The sequence below is a fragment of the Cryptomeria japonica genome, chromosome 1, assembly GCF_030272615.1.
Source record: "Cryptomeria japonica chromosome 1, Sugi_1.0, whole genome shotgun sequence".
NCBI lineage: Eukaryota > Viridiplantae > Streptophyta > Pinopsida > Cupressales > Cupressaceae > Cryptomeria > Cryptomeria japonica.
In genome coordinates, this window is record NC_081405.1 from 544,910,108 (window position 1) to 544,927,454 (window position 17,347).

General features: G+C 36.8%; 1 protein-coding gene across 7 annotated transcripts in view; it reads right to left on the bottom strand.

Annotated features, from left to right (window-relative positions):
• The window catches only part of LOC131044943 (uncharacterized), a 148,547-nt gene that overhangs the window by 64,936 nt on the left and 66,264 nt on the right, over positions 1-17,347 (bottom strand). For 4 of the 7 annotated variants that reach the window (XM_057978429.2, XM_057978432.2, XM_057978431.2 and 1 more), the window contains one exon: positions 10,550-10,612. The exons of the other annotated variants lie outside the window; for them this stretch is intronic. In XM_057978429.2, the coding sequence (XP_057834412.1) occupies positions 10,550-10,612 (63 nt within the window). The remainder of the gene's footprint in view (positions 1-10,549; positions 10,613-17,347) is intronic. 7 annotated transcript variants of the gene reach the window in all.

Below are 17,347 nucleotides of genomic sequence, written 5' to 3' on the forward strand. Positions count from 1 at the left end.
TTACCTCCGAGCAAGCGATGGAAGAAGCAACTGATTCATTTGAAGCACTTAAAGACAAACTTAAAGAAGAAATGGAAAAGAATAAGAAGCTCGAGAGGGAGGTCAGTGCTTGGAGGAACTATTTTAGTCATCTTAATCAGCCCTTGAGACGTCAGGATCCAGCAGTATCTCCTTTACAAGCACTCCCTCTTGAATCAGTAGGTGAGGCAGAAAAGGTGAAGAGCTTGGTTCAACTTATGAGTTCTTGGATTGATAAATCTCACAAGGTAGCCGTTGAATTTGCAACAAGAATGATGAAGACAGTTCATCGAGCTATCCAGGTCCTTGAGATTATTCATAATCTAATGATAACTGTAGCTGCATTCACTCACACTAGAGATGTTATCATCCCAGTCCTACAAGTGATAAGAGAAACACCAAGATGGATTCTGACGCAGGAAAAGATAATGGATGGAGGAACCCATAGCCTCCTACAATGGTCAGCTCTGCTCTAGATGAAGGAAGTCCTTTTTGAAGACATCAACACCAGATGCAGCCGAGTTGAAGGCATCATTCATCCAATTCAAGATAAGGTGTTTGAGGTGTTGTGTACCATTCTTGACAGGCGGATCGAGATCGAGACAGATGTGGACATCCAAGAGTTGGAGGATAGAATCAAGATCATCTTTTGCAAAGAGGAGAACATCATCACAGATAAGCAACGAGATCAAATGTACACTACTATGTTCCTGATTGAGAAGACCAAAGAACTTGAACCTGGATGGGAGACGACTCTTCTCACTGCTTTTGATCAAGTCCTTCACTTGGAAGAACGAATGAAGAATCTTCCTGAGATTCCCATTACTGAGATTGAGAGAATTGTGTCCAGATTCATTGAATATGCTAAGAAAGAGCATAAGAAAGGGAACAAAATTCTAGATGAAAAGTTGTTATAGGATGATGTGGCAACTTAATTCCTATTGGTCTATGTGTCCTCGGTATTTGTGCCAATTCTTTATGGGCTATGGATTAGTAATGTTTATCTAAATGGAGACTTTTTTGTAACAAACCCTAATTAGGGTTTAGGTGTCAAAATCTCAATCGTTGATCTTCTTTTGATCCAGGCCATTCATTGTATTTGAGGATGCTACATATACCCTCACTCATTTCATTTTAAAAGAGTTAGAAAAGTTAGAAAAAAGAGAGAGAAAGTTAGAGAGAAATTAGTCATTGTTTGTAGAAAGATTTAGTAGTGAAGAAAGAATTTCGAACAATTGTTGTCCATTTGGCTATGAGATCAATAAAATATTGAAGTTATGGTGTTTTATTGCAATACTTGTGGCTACCTTCATGATTGTTTATCTTCTTGAATCGCTCTCAGTTGAAATAGCATTTGAGTTCTAAGTTTGAAGGACGAAGTGTTGTGCTTGATCTTTGATAAGATTCACATTCCAAACCACTAGCTTCTTACTGATTGTAAGGACGCCTTGTGTGGTCAACTAGAAACATTGAGATTGATTAAGAATTTAATCATTCTTGGAAGTATTGATATGTATCTCTATGATAGTATCTATATTCCTGATGATTTGAAAGTTATTGAATCCCCTTAGAAGATCACATCAATTCCAATAGAGTTGTAATTTCTTGGCGAAACCGAAATTGGTAGAATCTTATCAAGTCTAGTCTTCATTGAGTCATTCTTAGGATTAGTTCAAGAATTCCTTCTTTGAAACCCTTATCTTTTGACATTTTTTGAAATCTGTTAGTGTTAGGAAAATCCTGTTCCTGCATTTGGAAAGAAAGTAACATGGACAAGCTTTCTCTGAAAGTACGTAAGGCCCCTTGAAGAAACAGCAAACACAACGACCACTGGTGCTTATCCACACGTAGAGATCCTACAAAAAAGAACCTTGAAGTCATCCCGATTGATCCTTTTCGCGACATCTTCAGCGTTCGGAGACTTTAATCAAGAGAGGATAAGGTACCTTTGGGTATTTTATTCTGTGTTTGGTTGTGTACAAAATACACATCAACAAAATTGAACTGCTAAAAATAGTCAACTGAGTGAACATAGGATCCTACCAAAATAATACTGTCAAAAATAGCCACTAAGCTGACCTGCAGTATCCCTGCAAAAAATAGTACTTACTATAAATAGCATACTGCTAAAAATAGTAAGTGTTTCCAAAGTGATTTTTACCACATTCTGAGCAGTTGCCAAACTTACTAAAAATTGTAAGTCTCGAAAAGGTTCTTAGATTGGTTTGCAGGTTATACCATCACAGAGCTCTCAAAAAACCCAGAAAAACCCAGAGAACTCAACTGCTTCTACCTCCACTTACTAAAAATAGTATGTCAGTCAAACTCCATAACTTGTAATGCATGTACCCTCACTGCGAAGCTTTATGAAAACCCAGAAGGAATCCAGAACCCAAACTGACAAATTCCAACATGCAAGCCTTTGAAAATGCAGAAACATCCTCCCAGAGGTAGGAAACCCTAATTTCTGCTTCCGACTAGCCTACGGGTCTCTGGAATAGGCTAACGGTCAACGAAACTAATTACTGCTGAGAAGGGGACATTACAGACATGATTATAATGATGGAATTAATCCATAACAAAAGGACATGTTGATTAAATAAGTAGTCGACTTTTGATATAAGTCGTGTTGGTTGATCAAGTCATGGTGGGTATATAGATCTATTTGTTCAATCATCATCACAAGCAGATCGAACATATATTATCCTTTAGCAGTGCAATAATCAAAAGTTCGTGTTCTTCCACAAGCAGATCAACTTCATTCATTAGTGGTGTGCTCTCATCTTCTAGGTGAATCATCTATCTAGAAGTCAAATCGAATAAGGATTGATCATCATTAAGAAGTCCTCACTTCTACAGCAGATCAGATTGCTTACAGCAGTCAAGGGTGAAGCAATTGCTTCAAAGAGTGAAGTGAATCATAGTAAAATTACTTGTCATACTTGAAATAATAAAATATACTTCATTGCTGGGTTTTTCACCTTCAAGAGGAAGGTTTTTCTAGGGTATACTCTGTGCATTTTGTGTAAATTTCTATCTATCTAATCTGATCACTATATATAACACCACTGAAAATGGTAATGTTCCCAAAGTGGTCACTAAGTAAACTTAACTGATATGTGTAATTAGGACCTAGGTGAAGACATTACTAGGTACAACACTTATTTACACCAACCTGTTGTGCGAATCGCACACCCATCCCCGTCTTGGACAGGGACCCCCGGTTTTGTGCCTTTTTGTCTTTGCGGAAGAGGGAGGGGATATGAGGGATCAAGTTGGTGAGTGATGAAGTCTAGAATGTCATCTTGATCTCCAAATGCCCTGAAATTTGGCTAAGTCTGGAATTTCCTGACCCTGAAATTTGGCTAAGTCTGGAATGTCCTGATCCTGAAATTTGGCTAACTCTAAAAACTGAGGGAACCTCCAAAAACTAGAATTTGCAATATAACTCCTGGAGGTCTGAAACCACTCTCAAACATCCTTAAAGTATATATGGATTATAACTTAAAGTATAAGTTATACTTAAATGTTATATCTTATACTTAAATGTTATATTCCATATGCTCAATTTCGGACCCGGAAGCCAAAAGTTGAAAAAGTGAAAAGACCCTCAAAGTCCGAAAACACTTCAAATGTCCATTTTCGGACCCTGGGGCGAAATGTTTAAAAACACGATTTTGCAAAAAATGCTATAAGCCCCGAAATCACTTAAGTTTTCCTTTTCGGACCCTGGGGAGCAAAAGGAAGAAACGCGAAGTATTTAAAAAGGGACGCACTTGGTCCGAAAATCGTAAAAGTGCCCCCTACCTCCAAAAATCACTAACTGATTATGTTTTCGGACCCTTTGGACCAAAGTGAAAAAACGCGAAATGTTTCCAAAGGCGTTAAAATTCCGAAAAGCACTTAGAGCTTGTTTTCGGACCCTAGCTCCACAATGAAAGATAAAAGGAAATCGCTAGAGTCTCCCCCCCAGCTCCGAAGTTTGTTATAAATTTGCCAAAACGCGTTTAGCTCCGAAAGTATTCCCAGTTCGCCAAATGCTTGAAAGCTCGGAAATCACGAAAGTGTTCCCAAATTCGGACCTTGGGATAAAAAGGTTAAAACGCGAAATTCCAAATATGCTGAAAGGTCCGAAGTTTTTTTATTTGCAGAAGTGTTTAATGATCCGAAAATTACCCTTCAGCTGGAACGAAACCCCAAGAGCTCCGAATTTCGTCCAAAACATCAATTTTGGATCATGGGGCCGAAATTTAATATTTGGAAGAGTTGCAAAAATCCCCAAATGGTCCGAAATTTCACTTAAAACGCCAATTTCGGACCCTGGGGGGCTAAATTGGGGAATATGATGAAATTTCAAAACGTCTAAGTTCTCCGAAATTTACCAGAAAAGCATGAGAGTTAGAGTTTTAAAATTTGCGGAAGCTCTTCAAACCTCCAGAATCGCGCTATAAACCCATTTAAAACGTCCAAGACTCCAAAGGTAAAATCACGCAGAAATAAAAGACCAAGGATCAGATTTCACAATCAAAGAGAAAGAGAAGCATTTTCAAGATACATCTCACAAAGAGCTTCTCAAGCCAGACGTCGTAATTAAATTTAATGTTTGTTAAAATTAAATTATTTAATTTTTCAAATTGATTTAATGAAATGAAATTGGTTGATCACAGGACGTCATCGAAGAACCAGGAGAAAGACCTAAAACGCAAATTGAGGAAGGATCGCAATTCAAGGCCAGGTGCTGAAGACTGGAAAAAGAAAAGATACAGGAGCGCAAGAGCAACCAAACATTGGGAACCGTGTCGCTGAACAAAGATGAAGTCCACCACCGGGACCACAAACCAAAGAACACTCTGAATGTTGCAAGTTTATGCATTCTCAAAAAAGCACACAGCTGGATTTAAGTCCAGAAATTCAGTTTTAAAGCTGAAATTGCTTTATTGTAAACTGCCTATGGGTCCCGTGCAAGATATTTTTGTGGATAACTATTCTCAACCACCAAGAAGATTGGATAGACCTGAATTAAAGCCAAATAGTGGTAGGTAGTTGAGATAGTTGCTAGTTGGATAACTGAGAATTACTTAGGCATGGGTTAAAGCTGTCAGCTTCTGGAAGACAGATCAGGGCCCTTGGATGCAGTCCATCCTAGCCTTCGGTTCAAAATTGTAATATCTATAAATTGTAGAGGCCTTTCTTTTGTAAAGAGTTAGATTGTTAGATAGTGAGAAGGTTAGATAGTTAGATTTTAGAGTTAGAATAGGTTAGATCTTAGCAGTAGCATAGAGATGTTGCAGAAATTGTTGTAATAGGCAAATGAGATCAATATATAAACATTGATTTGGTGTTTATTGTCTTGTTTTCATCCTGTTTGCATGGTTTCTTTTAGTATTTTAGATAGATCTTTCTATTGTGGGTGTGCAGGTATTTGATAGATTCAGGCTCATACCACTGAGGATATGCTGATTGTGTATCCTTTTGTGTGGTTAACCTGAGCCTTCGATTGTGCTTAGTTCAATTGCAGGTGTCCGTCTGAGCTGCGCCAGAATTGGGTGCTTAGCCGTGCGTCTCCAATCTGAAAATCTTCCAAGTTCCTTTGAAGATTGCACCGTTCCTGCAAGGTTGTGAGCTATTCTGGCCAAGCAGGAATTGGTTATGTTGAATCTGTCTACCCGCATACCCGTGTTGTTAGTTTTAGATCTCCTAACCCTTTCCTTTTGCTCTTTATTGCGTAATTCGAGAATCACAGCAGACTAGCTTGTTGCAAATCGTAAGTCCCCTTGTGTTTCCAGCAAAAACACATCAAGCCACTGAGAGATCTCGCAATCAAGACCTGACAAAAGAAACCTTGAGGTAGTCTCCTTTGATCAAACTTAGAAAACAGCATTAGAGACTTCCTTATCTCAAGAGAGAGTAGGATAATCAATCGGCTATTCTATTCTGCGTTGGTCGTATGGAGTTTGCAGCAATGCGATTTCATCCATGTCAACACAACCTAAAAAAGGTGGACGGACAGGTATAAAATCTCATCAAAAACTGTTGCAAACACACTAGAAATCCCTGCAGTCATCAACAATGGACTTCAAAATTGAAATCAGAAAACCATATAAATCCTCACTTTTTGAAAACCCAAAAACTTCATGCAAATTAGTGTATTTCCATAGTGAATGCCAGACAATCTAGGATGGGTCTTTCACCATTGAAACTAATAAGATTGAAAAGGGTTTTCGTCCCCAACAACTCTTAGAAGAACTCCCTTGTTCATTTGGATAGCATCTCCTCATGTGTGCAAACGCTAAATTAATGAAATAAGAGCCAAAACTCCAATTTATAGATCGTAGAGAAATGGGGCATTTTAAAATTCAAATATTTTGTTTTCCCTTGGAAAGCCCTCGTTAGCATTTTAAAAAACAACTTAAGTCCCCCATAACACTTAAGCGTCCAACTTTGCCAACAAAACATAACACTTTAATATTTAAAAACTAAAGTGGATAATTAAATGTCACTTTATTACTTAAGTGCAAATAATAAATAATACCATTCACCTTGTAGAAAACTTGTCGAGACACCAGAAATGGAAGCCAATCATGTCGGAATATAACTGATGTTAAAGGATGATGACTAGCATTGAACAATCAATGACTTGTTATATCATTTTCAATAATTATCTGTAATATAACACCTCAAAGAATAGCCCCTTGGCCTATTAGAGTAAAAAACAAAAGAAAGAATTATCCAGCCTTATCAGTTTGGTCCATTGTTGTCCTAACTAATTATAATCTAAAGGTCTTTTACCTTGAGTTTTACAACTTGCCACTCAAAAATGGCCTAGCATTACGGATTTGGGAGCCTAAAACTTTGAGCATCAACAAAACCCCCCATTGCTTAACAAAAGGAAAAACCCTTAGAGGAGATGACTTCCCCCGAATTAGCCCCATCTAGGAAAAAATTGATAAAAAAAATGATGAAAAAATTAGAACATAAGTGTTGTGCCCATACCAAACTTTTGTGTTGTGTCAAGCTTAAAACGTCTATTATTTTCCCAAGCATGTGTTGTGATCAAGTCTTGTCAAATTTGTATGTCTTAATTGTTCACAAGATCATGGAACAATGCTCTTAAAGTTATTCATCGTGGCAAAGAAAAAGAGGTAATGAGATCATATGCATTTGATAGAATCGAGTTTAAAGTCAATTTCACCAAGAGAATACCTTTGAGAAGGAAGCATCCAAATCAAAAGAATGGCTAAGTATGGTGATCAATTGCACACCTAGAGTAGAAGCATGCACCAAAAAAGGGGAAGGCTCAAAGTTTAAATCTTTATTGCTAGGTGTGCATCCAAAGGTGTTGCATGCACCTAACAAAGGATTGAAATCATTTCAATGTATGGAGAGGGAAACTTAAGTGAATGCCATTCAAAGGTGCACGTCTATACAAAAAGCACAATTTGTCAAAATTAACTTACTTTCAAATTTTCAAACAAAACATTTAACTATATTGAGATATACATCCAATGTCGTGAGATGCACCTAAGTATATAGGAGTATCATTCACAAGTGCACATGAGAGGTCTAGGTACAAGCCTAACAAAAGGACAAATATAAAAGGAAACATTGAAAAATAAAAGCCTATACAAAGGTGCACACACAGGGGATAAAGATGCACCTAAGCATGAAGGACCAATTTCAATCACAAAGTGCATGTTGAGGTGCACACTTGAGAGACTAAGATACACCTAGATAAGTAAAAATCAATATCCAGTCCAAGGTGCATGAGACAAGCAATTGTGTGATTCTTAAGGTAGATGTATTTTTCAAAAATAAAAATGATACACTTGTATATGCATGTGTGCCTAATATTAGGGGTGGATCTCCTAAAGGAAAACTCAAATTTTAAATGCAAAGATTTAAAACTAACATATAGATGTGTGTAAGGGATCATGGCACTTCACCAAGAGAACTTTCAAATTCAATTATTAGGTGTGCATCTAAGGTGCAAGTGCACACTTCAACAAAGAAAATTTTCAGCTCGCATCAAAGTTTAAAAACCCCATTGTTGGGAGTACATATAGGGGGCAAGGGTGAACCTCGATAAAGGAAAAATCAAATGTTCACGAAAACCATTTTCAAGGACATGTCTAGGGTGCAAGTGCACACTGCACCAAAGGGATATTTCAAATTTCAAAATTATGTTCACAAGTATGCAATTGATGATGAAGTGCAAACCTATACGAAGGAAATCAAAAGTGCAAGTTCAAAGTCTACTTTATAGTGTATTGGAGTGTGTGTGTTTAAAGTAGAAATGCATGCCTATCAAAGAAATTCAAAACATCAAAGTGGATCTTTCAAAAGCTTAAACCATAGATTGCAAACTCGGTGTACTCGTGATTCCTAGGGCTCTATGAGTGACTCGTGAGTTTACTCGTAGGTCAACTAGTTCTAAAAACTCGCTGAAAAAACACCAAAAACCCATTGGAAACTTGACAAAACTTGCGAAGGACTTACCAAGAAAATTATGTGCTAGGGAAATCAGGGGCCAAAAAATGCCAAAAGCCAAGAGAAACATAGGACAAAACCATTACGAGGGAAAAACACAATTTTGATGCAATTTTTTCCCTTTAAACTTCATGCATCGACACAATTTTCAAATATCAATTTCTCATTTTCCATCAAATTTGCAAGTCTTTGCCGAGTCAAAAAATTTGGGCTTATGGACTACTCTCCAACTGAATTTGTGATCTATGGGTTAAACGTGACTAGAGAAAATATGCTAAATCATTAAAGTCGTCTAGAGCCACCCATCCAAAAGTCTATTTTTAACATGCTAAAAATAGGAGCCATCAACATTTTTAGAGAAAAGGGCATATTATGGAATTTACCACTTTTAGCCAAAGCTATTTATAACTCGTACGACGTTTAATGTTTTTTATTTTTAACATGAGTTTTAAGTTTCTACCATTTTTATTGTTCACTGTTTAAAGCCAAGAGCCAACTATTTGTACATCTGTAATAAATTCAATCTATAGCGATTGTGCGGTTTTAGTTTTAGTATTTAAGGATAGGATTCTGTAATAAAAATTGCATTTCATGCAATCCAATATTCTTAGAGTAGAAGTAGCAATTAGCTTTTTACTTATTTTTGTGCAATAGTTTTACAAACATTATAAATAAGTGTTATTTACTTAGATTTCTAAAAGGTAATTCGCATACCTGCATATTGCCAAAATTGCTATTCAATGTTATTGATAATCCAAATTCATATAATTGTTCAATAAAATTTAATACATTTATTTTTATTTTAAATTGCTATTGAAATGTTAGATATGTGTTCTATGGGAGATTCAATCGCTGTTAGCAAGTTGCAAGCTTTGAATTGCACGTTTGCTTTAAATTAGAGATGTGGCTTTGCATCAACCCTTTAATTTAATTTTCCAAAGCATTCATGTCTTATGTGCAATTGTATTGATCAATCTCTAAATTTTTTGAACAATGCAAGCATGTAGTCGTGAAATTTATTTTCAGTCAAAAAGAATAAAAATCATTTGCCTTGAGTGAATCCAAAAGATACACATTTAATTTTATTTAGAATGATTGTGAGCCACCCTAGAATAAACTATAAACATTGTGAACAGCTAGTACATATTGTCCATAGAATGTTAGTTTCCAAAAGATACACATTTAATTTTATTTAGAATGATTGTGAGCCACCCTAGAATAAACTATAAACATTGTGAACAGCTAGTACATATTGTCCATAGAATGTTAGTTTTGTCTTACACAGAGCTTCCCTTGTTAATTTCAAGAGTGGTTCTACAGTTCTACATATCTGTTCCATTCACACTAAAATGGGAGAATTTAAATGCTAACAATAAGTAAACCAACACCTCTCCTACCATCCCCCTTTAATTAATAGTAATAATAGATCAAGGCTATTTACTACGAGCAATAACATTTCACATCTCACAACTAGAGCAATTACCTTAGAAGATGGCTAACTAGTAAGTTAAGAAATATCAACAAAAAAAAAAAGAGCAGACATATATTTGATTTTAAAAAATTAGAGGTGAACCATAAATCTAGAAAATTGAAGCAATATTTCAAAAAGAAAAACTTTGAAGTACTAATGTATCACAAAAAATTGTTGTCCTTTCCTTGAAAACAGAAATTACTAGGCAGCTTCTCGATTAAAGAGAAAACGAACTCAAGACCAACAGGAAGAAGGTGAAATACCAACCTCTCTCTTCATCCAGTTGCAAGCTAGACCTTGTTTACCCTTCCAAAGGTAACCCAAGCAGAGAGGTTATGGATTATATTATCAAAGATAATAGAGATAAATTAAAAATAGTATACTCTATGTTCATCCCCCATTGGATGAACAAGGCAAAAGCATGGGCATTGGTTGAAGGTCTAAGGTTAGTCACAATTTTCACATCCTATCCTTGGAAATCAAAGCTGAATCCTAAATCATTATCTCAATAATGAAGGACACTGGTCCAAGCTAGAAACTCAATCATATTTTAAGGAAGGTCAAAGTGTTCACCAAGAAATTCCAACACATAAGTTTGTCCACTGCTATCATGAAGCCAACAACCTCCTGACCTCCCTGAAAAATGCAAAGTCAATCAAGACACCTTCTCTGTGGTGCTAACTCCAAAGTTTTGTCATGTTTTCTTTTCAGAAATAAAAGAATTAATAACATTTTAAGTTGGGCCCAAACACTCTATTTTGAAATGGGCAACTTTAATATAACTTAAATAAGTGTTTTAACACTTTGTTCGAGATGTATTTCAAAAAAAGGAGCCTTGGTTGCAATTTAAAGGTATTCTAAATACTTGGAGGGAGAAAACAAAATAAATTAAATAATAGAGGACCCAGAGGAAAGCGCCTATAAAAGAGAAGCCAAAGCTCACATCAAATTATCTTTTATTCTTTATGATCATTTTCAAGTTCAAGGACAGAAACACTCGTTTGATAATTTTTGGGGGATGAAAACCATCTTGAAATCTCTTCAGATTTGAGGACAAAAACCCTCATCACTAGTTTTGGAAAATTCTATACAAAGATCATGATTGTACTTCAATTGGAAAACAATATAGATTTGCAAGCAAATTCCATATCAATGACATTATTGAGAGTTTGAATTCATTCATATATTGCTGGTTTATCAATATTATTCCTATAGTTTTCAGTATTTATTGTTATACCAATTGTTTGTGTAGGAAGTTAATATTGATTTGCTGGATTAATATTATCATTATTACCTGGGGCATTTAATATATTATCTGTTGTTATAGCAGCAAATATTATTTAAAAGCTTTTCATACTAATAATAACGTGAAGTGCAGCCTCACAAATCAAATAGCAGCACTAAGACCTAGCCATAACATTTAAACGCCATACCATTTCATATATTTGAATAGCTACATATTGGAGTTTGAAGAGTGTTGGAATAATTCTGTTTAGGTCACAGCACAAGGGTTTCACATTTGTTTGGGACTGCCACACCATCTAGTATTAGTACAACAATCATACCATTAGACAGCCGGTAATGTCCCCAATTTTTAAAAGTGACAACTAATTAAATTAATTCTTATTAAGTTGTCCAAAATAAATATTTTTCTTATTATTAATTAATTTAATTATTAAAAAAAAGAAGGTAAAATAATATTATGAAATGTCACTTTAGCTATCTCCGCAGGCAAAATCAGAGGCTAGGAGATGATTAGCTAACCAAGGGGGACCCATACTTAGTCGTTTGTTTGGCCTTGGTAAGCTTATAAGGTGAAAACTTTATAATATTTCATTATAAGTTGCTTTTTCTATAAATAGAAATATTTTATAAAGTGACTTTATAATGAAAGTTAATTAAATGAGAAGGATAAATTATAAAGTTAAAATAAAATTTATATTAAAATGGGCCCATTTAATGATGTGTTAACCCTCAAAAAGGTACACCTAAGTTGGGAGGGAATATTATTTGGAATCATGGAATTTTGAAGCCCTAACTTGGGCATGGGAGTTTGGGAAGAAAAGAGACTTCATGGGAAGATTTTTGGCATTCTTGTTATTCATTTTTTGGAGCTCTCAGCTAATTTTCAGATCTGCACGGCAAAAGCAACTTTGGAGAAGTATTGGGGATGAAAACCTCCACTATTGTGGTGTCGAGACGTAACCCCTCTCACCAAATTTGCAAATTGGACATACAGGAGATTACTTTTCAGGTCATTAAGGACCAATTTCAGTAGTTTTAAGGGTCTAATCAGCAGCAAGTTGCATATACAGTGAATTGGAGAAGGTTTGGTGGTCAACTACATTAAAACATTCATCATATATGTCAGTCGTACCTTCCTCAGCTAGGTCGTACCATTCCAATTTGACCTGGAATTTGGTAAAAATAAATACAAGGGTTTCAAGTCTGCAAATTACATTGATTCTCATTGTTGGTAATAAAGAACAATATTGTAGCAGTTATTTAGGAGAAATAAGGTCACTTGTGATCAGCATATTCAATAAATTAGGGAAATTCTTTATTCCTGAAAGGGTTCACCTGGCAAGAAATCAGAATTACATCTTGGTCTTCTTAGTTCTTCTCCAATTGCTTTTGGTAATTCATTCTAGAGTCAATAAAGCCATTTGGAGCTGACTCCACACTCAGCAAGCTAGTACATCAGCATATATTGAATTTCAGTCAAATAGGGAGGCTCAACCAGGCAAGCTCAGGACTCCTGATTGTGCCAATCAACATTCGGCATCTTTCAGTGGTATCAGAGTGAAAATCCTGCCAGCCTGTGGGATGTTGAGGTTGATCACAAAAATGGAAGAATGGGAAAATGAAATTGCTACCACTAAAATTGCTAAGTGGTATAATAGATATCAAAAGAGGAAGAATCTTCTAACATTTCAGGAATATCAAAATTTGTCAAGGTTGACCATTCCTGTGAATGAGGAGGTTATCATAATTTTTGATGAATTTTTAAGTGAACCTGAGGAGGTCAAGGCTATTGAATCTTTTGACAAATATTACAAGAAAAAGATGCTTGTATCAATTGAAGTTTTGCCACCAGGGTATGACCATAATTTTGAAGTTCATAACAGCAGTGTCATAACTTCTCTTCCTCAAGATATGGCAGCCTTTGGTCAAGAAGAGAATAATGATGTACATTCTAGATTTGAGGGTACACAGTGCAAACATGGGTTATGATGATGTGAATAATACAACCCATCATAAATCAGATTTTGTGCATTTTGGGACAGCTGATATAGAGCAATCCCATAGGATGAATGAAGGATGGTTGGCAAGAGCTAGGCAATCCAAGTTGATAGCTCATCAGGCCAAGCTTCAACTTCAGCACGTTCATGATACTCATCACCTTATCAGTAAGGAGAAACAAGAGCTATCTAATTCTGATTTTTCAACTGATACTAGTTATTTTCTACATTGTAGTAATGGAATTGATAAAGAGGCTCATAGTGGACCAGCCACTAATGAGTTATCCTTGATTGGCACAAAAGGTGTTCCCAATGCACCTTTGATTTTGTCACCTCTTTCATATGATAGGGCAGCGATGTACTTATTGATTGGAGATTCAATCTGTTGACGTGGCTAAAATTGCATTGCTACAATTCTATACGACCAACGTAGAATAGAATGATCTCGCCGAGTATCCTATCCTCTCTTGTATAAGGAAGCCCTAATGTTGTTTTAGTTGATCAATGGGGACAACCTCAAGGTTCCAAATGTCAGTTCTTGACTGCAAGATAGCTCAACGGTCGATGTGTTTAGCTGGGAGCACAAGGGGACTTACGTTTTTTGCAACAAGATGGTCTGCTGCGATTTTCGGATTGTGAAATAAAAAGCAAAGAGGAAGGGTTTAGGAGACCTAAGGACAAGGATGATAACAGTTGATGCAGCAGGTAGACAGATTTTGATAAACCAGATCTTGTTTTGCTAGAGACACCCTCACAACTAGACAAGAACGGTGCAAGCTCCAAGGGATGAAGGATTTTCAGACCGGAGACACTCATTTTAGGCACCCAATTCTAGCGCAACCTAAGACGAACACCTATAGTTGAACTAAGCACAATTTGGGTTCAGACTAACCATGCACGGTGACCTACAATCAGCAGACCCCCAATGGTATGAACCAGAAATGCATCAAATACCCCTCCACACTTCACCATTAAAACCCCTGCACTCTAAAATTAACCAGTTGAAAGAAACCATGCAAACAAACTAAAACAAAGACAACAAACACCATATTTCAATGTTCATATATTTGCTTCAGCTACCTATTACAACAATTTCTGCAGCATCTCTATGCTATTCCTAAAATCTAACCTATTCTAACTTCTAAAATCTAACTACAAAACTCTAAACCTTTACAAAAGAAAGGCCTTTGCCTTTTATAGATTTACAATTTGAACCGGTGGCCAGGATGGACTGCATCCAAGGGTCCTGATTTATTCCACAAAATAAGGCTGCCCATACCCACTTAATTCTCAGTTATCTACCCAACCACCTTTTCAACTACCTATCACTATTTGGCTTCAATTTGGGTCTATCCGATAGTTGAACATAACTGACCTGTGTCCCCTCTGTTTCAAAATATCTTGAGTGGGGCCCACAGGCAGTTTTACGTTAAACAATTTCAGTTTTTAAAACTGAATTCCTGGAATTAAATCCAGCTGTCCATTTATGAGAATGTATAGACTTGTTGCATTCTGAATGTTCTTCGGTCTTTGATCTTGGTGGTGGACTTCAACTCCGTGGTTTGGTGGTTCAGTGGCACACTTCCCAATGCTTGGTTCCGATCTCGCGCCCTTGCATCTTCTTCTCCAGCTTTAATCACGATCAAGGCTTTGATCTCGATCCTTCTTGAATTTGCATTTCAGGCTTCCTCCTGGTTCTTTCCGATGACGTCCTGTAAACAATCAATTCCACTTTAATAAATCAATTTGAAAAATTAATTAATTTAATTTAACAAACATTAAATTTTATGCAATGTCGGGCTACGTCTCGGTGGAGTTCGGGCTTGAGAAGCTCTTTGTGAGATGTATATTTTAAATTCCCTCTCCAAACGTGAAATCCGATCCTCGTCTTGATTCACTCTCTAACTTCAAACGAAATTCAGGCCTGCGAGCTGAACTATGAGATGTTAAGACTTAAGTTTATTTGTTCTCCTGATTTTTCAGACCGTTTGAACGAACTGTGAGAAGTTTGGGAACTTAAAATGTCTCTTTAGTCAAATTTTGGGCAACTCAACCCCTTTGAGAGATTTACCTCTTTCAAGCTATAATGCCTTGGTTTTCTACTTTATTTGTTGTTGGTGTTTTATCGGGCAATTGGAGTATTTCGGGAAATGTTCGATTTACTTGCTTTCAATGTCTTAACAACTCCTTGAAGACTTCGGGACATTTAGATGCGTTGGGAGAATTTTGCTTTTTGGCTTATGAGGGTACTTTGTGAGGTTTTTCGGGCTATCAAGACCTTTTGAAAGCATGATTGTTCTTTACGATTTTAAACTATGGAGATTTTCGGCCAAAGAGTGCTCTTTGCACGACTCAGTGACTTGAAGATTTTCTTTAGCAAATGAATGTTATTGCGAAAATATAAAGACTTGGAAAACCTTCAGTAAAGGATGGATCACCGCGCGACTTGAAGACCTTACACCAAACACTATTCTTTGCTCGATCTCATGTTGGAAGATTTTCGACAAATTTAGATGAATTTGGGAGGTTTTTACGATTTTCGGCTTGAAAGATCAATTTGTATATTTTTCATACTTCGCGAATTTCGGCTTATTCGGCCGATTTATGAGCTTCATTTTCGGTTCATTGAGGCATTTTGTGAGATTTTAAGTTATATCGCCCTATTTCTCTTTTTCGGCATTTGGCAATATTGCGATTTTAACATTTTCGGGTCTTTGAAGCCCCTTTTGGCGAACCTTAAACATATTTACCCCTTTTTGGCCTGTGAGGAGATTGGCGAGCTTCTCTTTTTGGCTCATGAACTCCAAAATCGCGCGACTTATGTCTTTTTTGGCCATGTAGGGCCTTTTGCGGACTTCAAACGCATTTAACTTTTTTCAGCCTACATGGAAGAAATGCACGATTTCAAATTTATTAGCCAATTTCGGCTTATAAGTCAAGTTTGTGAGCCTAAGTTTTCGGGTTACTAAGTAAATTCGCGAATTTGGTTTACTTTGTGAGTTGTGGGAGAATTTTTAGCCAAAATGGCGATTTTGGAAGTTGGAGTGCGAAAGGCCTTAAAGGCCTTTTCGCGAGTTATGCTCATTTTCGGGCTGGAGGGCCCTTGTGCAAACTTTGACGCGATTTGGACTTTGCCTCCTTTTTTCAACATGTACACCAATTGTGCGCGACTTTAGAACTTAATGTCTTTCGGTCTGAATGATGTATTTGTGCGATATTAGACTTTTAGAGTTTAACTTACAAGATGAATGTCACGACTTGGGCGCCTCTTATTATTCTTGGCTTAAATGACTAAAAGGCGTGATTTTTAAAGTTTTCGGCCAGAAGGGAGATTTCGAGAGCCTCTTATCACTTTTGACTCAGGAGGAGATTTTGGCAAGAATTCGATCTTCTTCTCCCATTTCGGCTTGCAAGGGGGATTTCGTGATTTTGACTCTCTGTGACCTTTCGGGCCAAAGTGCTTATATTGTGTGATTTATCTTTGCTCACATTTCGGCTTCTCTTACTAATTTGTGAGCCATGGAACCACTTTCGGCCCTGTGAGGAGACTTCGCGAGTTTGAGAGCATTAACCTTCTTTTTGGCCTATGAGCGTGTTTTGTGAAACTTAGTTTGTATTTCGCTTTCCCACGTGATTTCTTTTTAAATGATTCCTCACGATTTTGGCTTCTCTCACAATTTTAGCTCCTAACGCGATTTTCGGGGTTGGAGTTTGCAATTTGGCCTTAGAGGCCAAATTTGACTTTAGCGGCATTTGACCTGGACTTTCTACTGCTAAGATTTCAGAGACGGGGGTCCCCTGTTTGAAGAAAATGGGGCGAGGTGTGCAATACGCACAACACAGTCTTCCTAGATATTTCATTGGGTTATGAGTATCAGAATGTAAGGGACTTCTCTGGTTCCATGACTAAACAAAACATTTACTTAGCAACCTCCAATGAAGGCACACTAACTTGTGGAAATATAGGAAAAATTGCAGCAGCTGCTTGGAGGTCTTGGAGAAGTAATCATTGCACTTTCCTTGCTGAAGATTGCCTCATTCATGAATTCCTAACAGCATTGGTTGTTTGTAGTAATTGTGGCTTCATTTGGAGTGAAGTTCTCAGCCGGTTAAATGATGTACAGGTTCA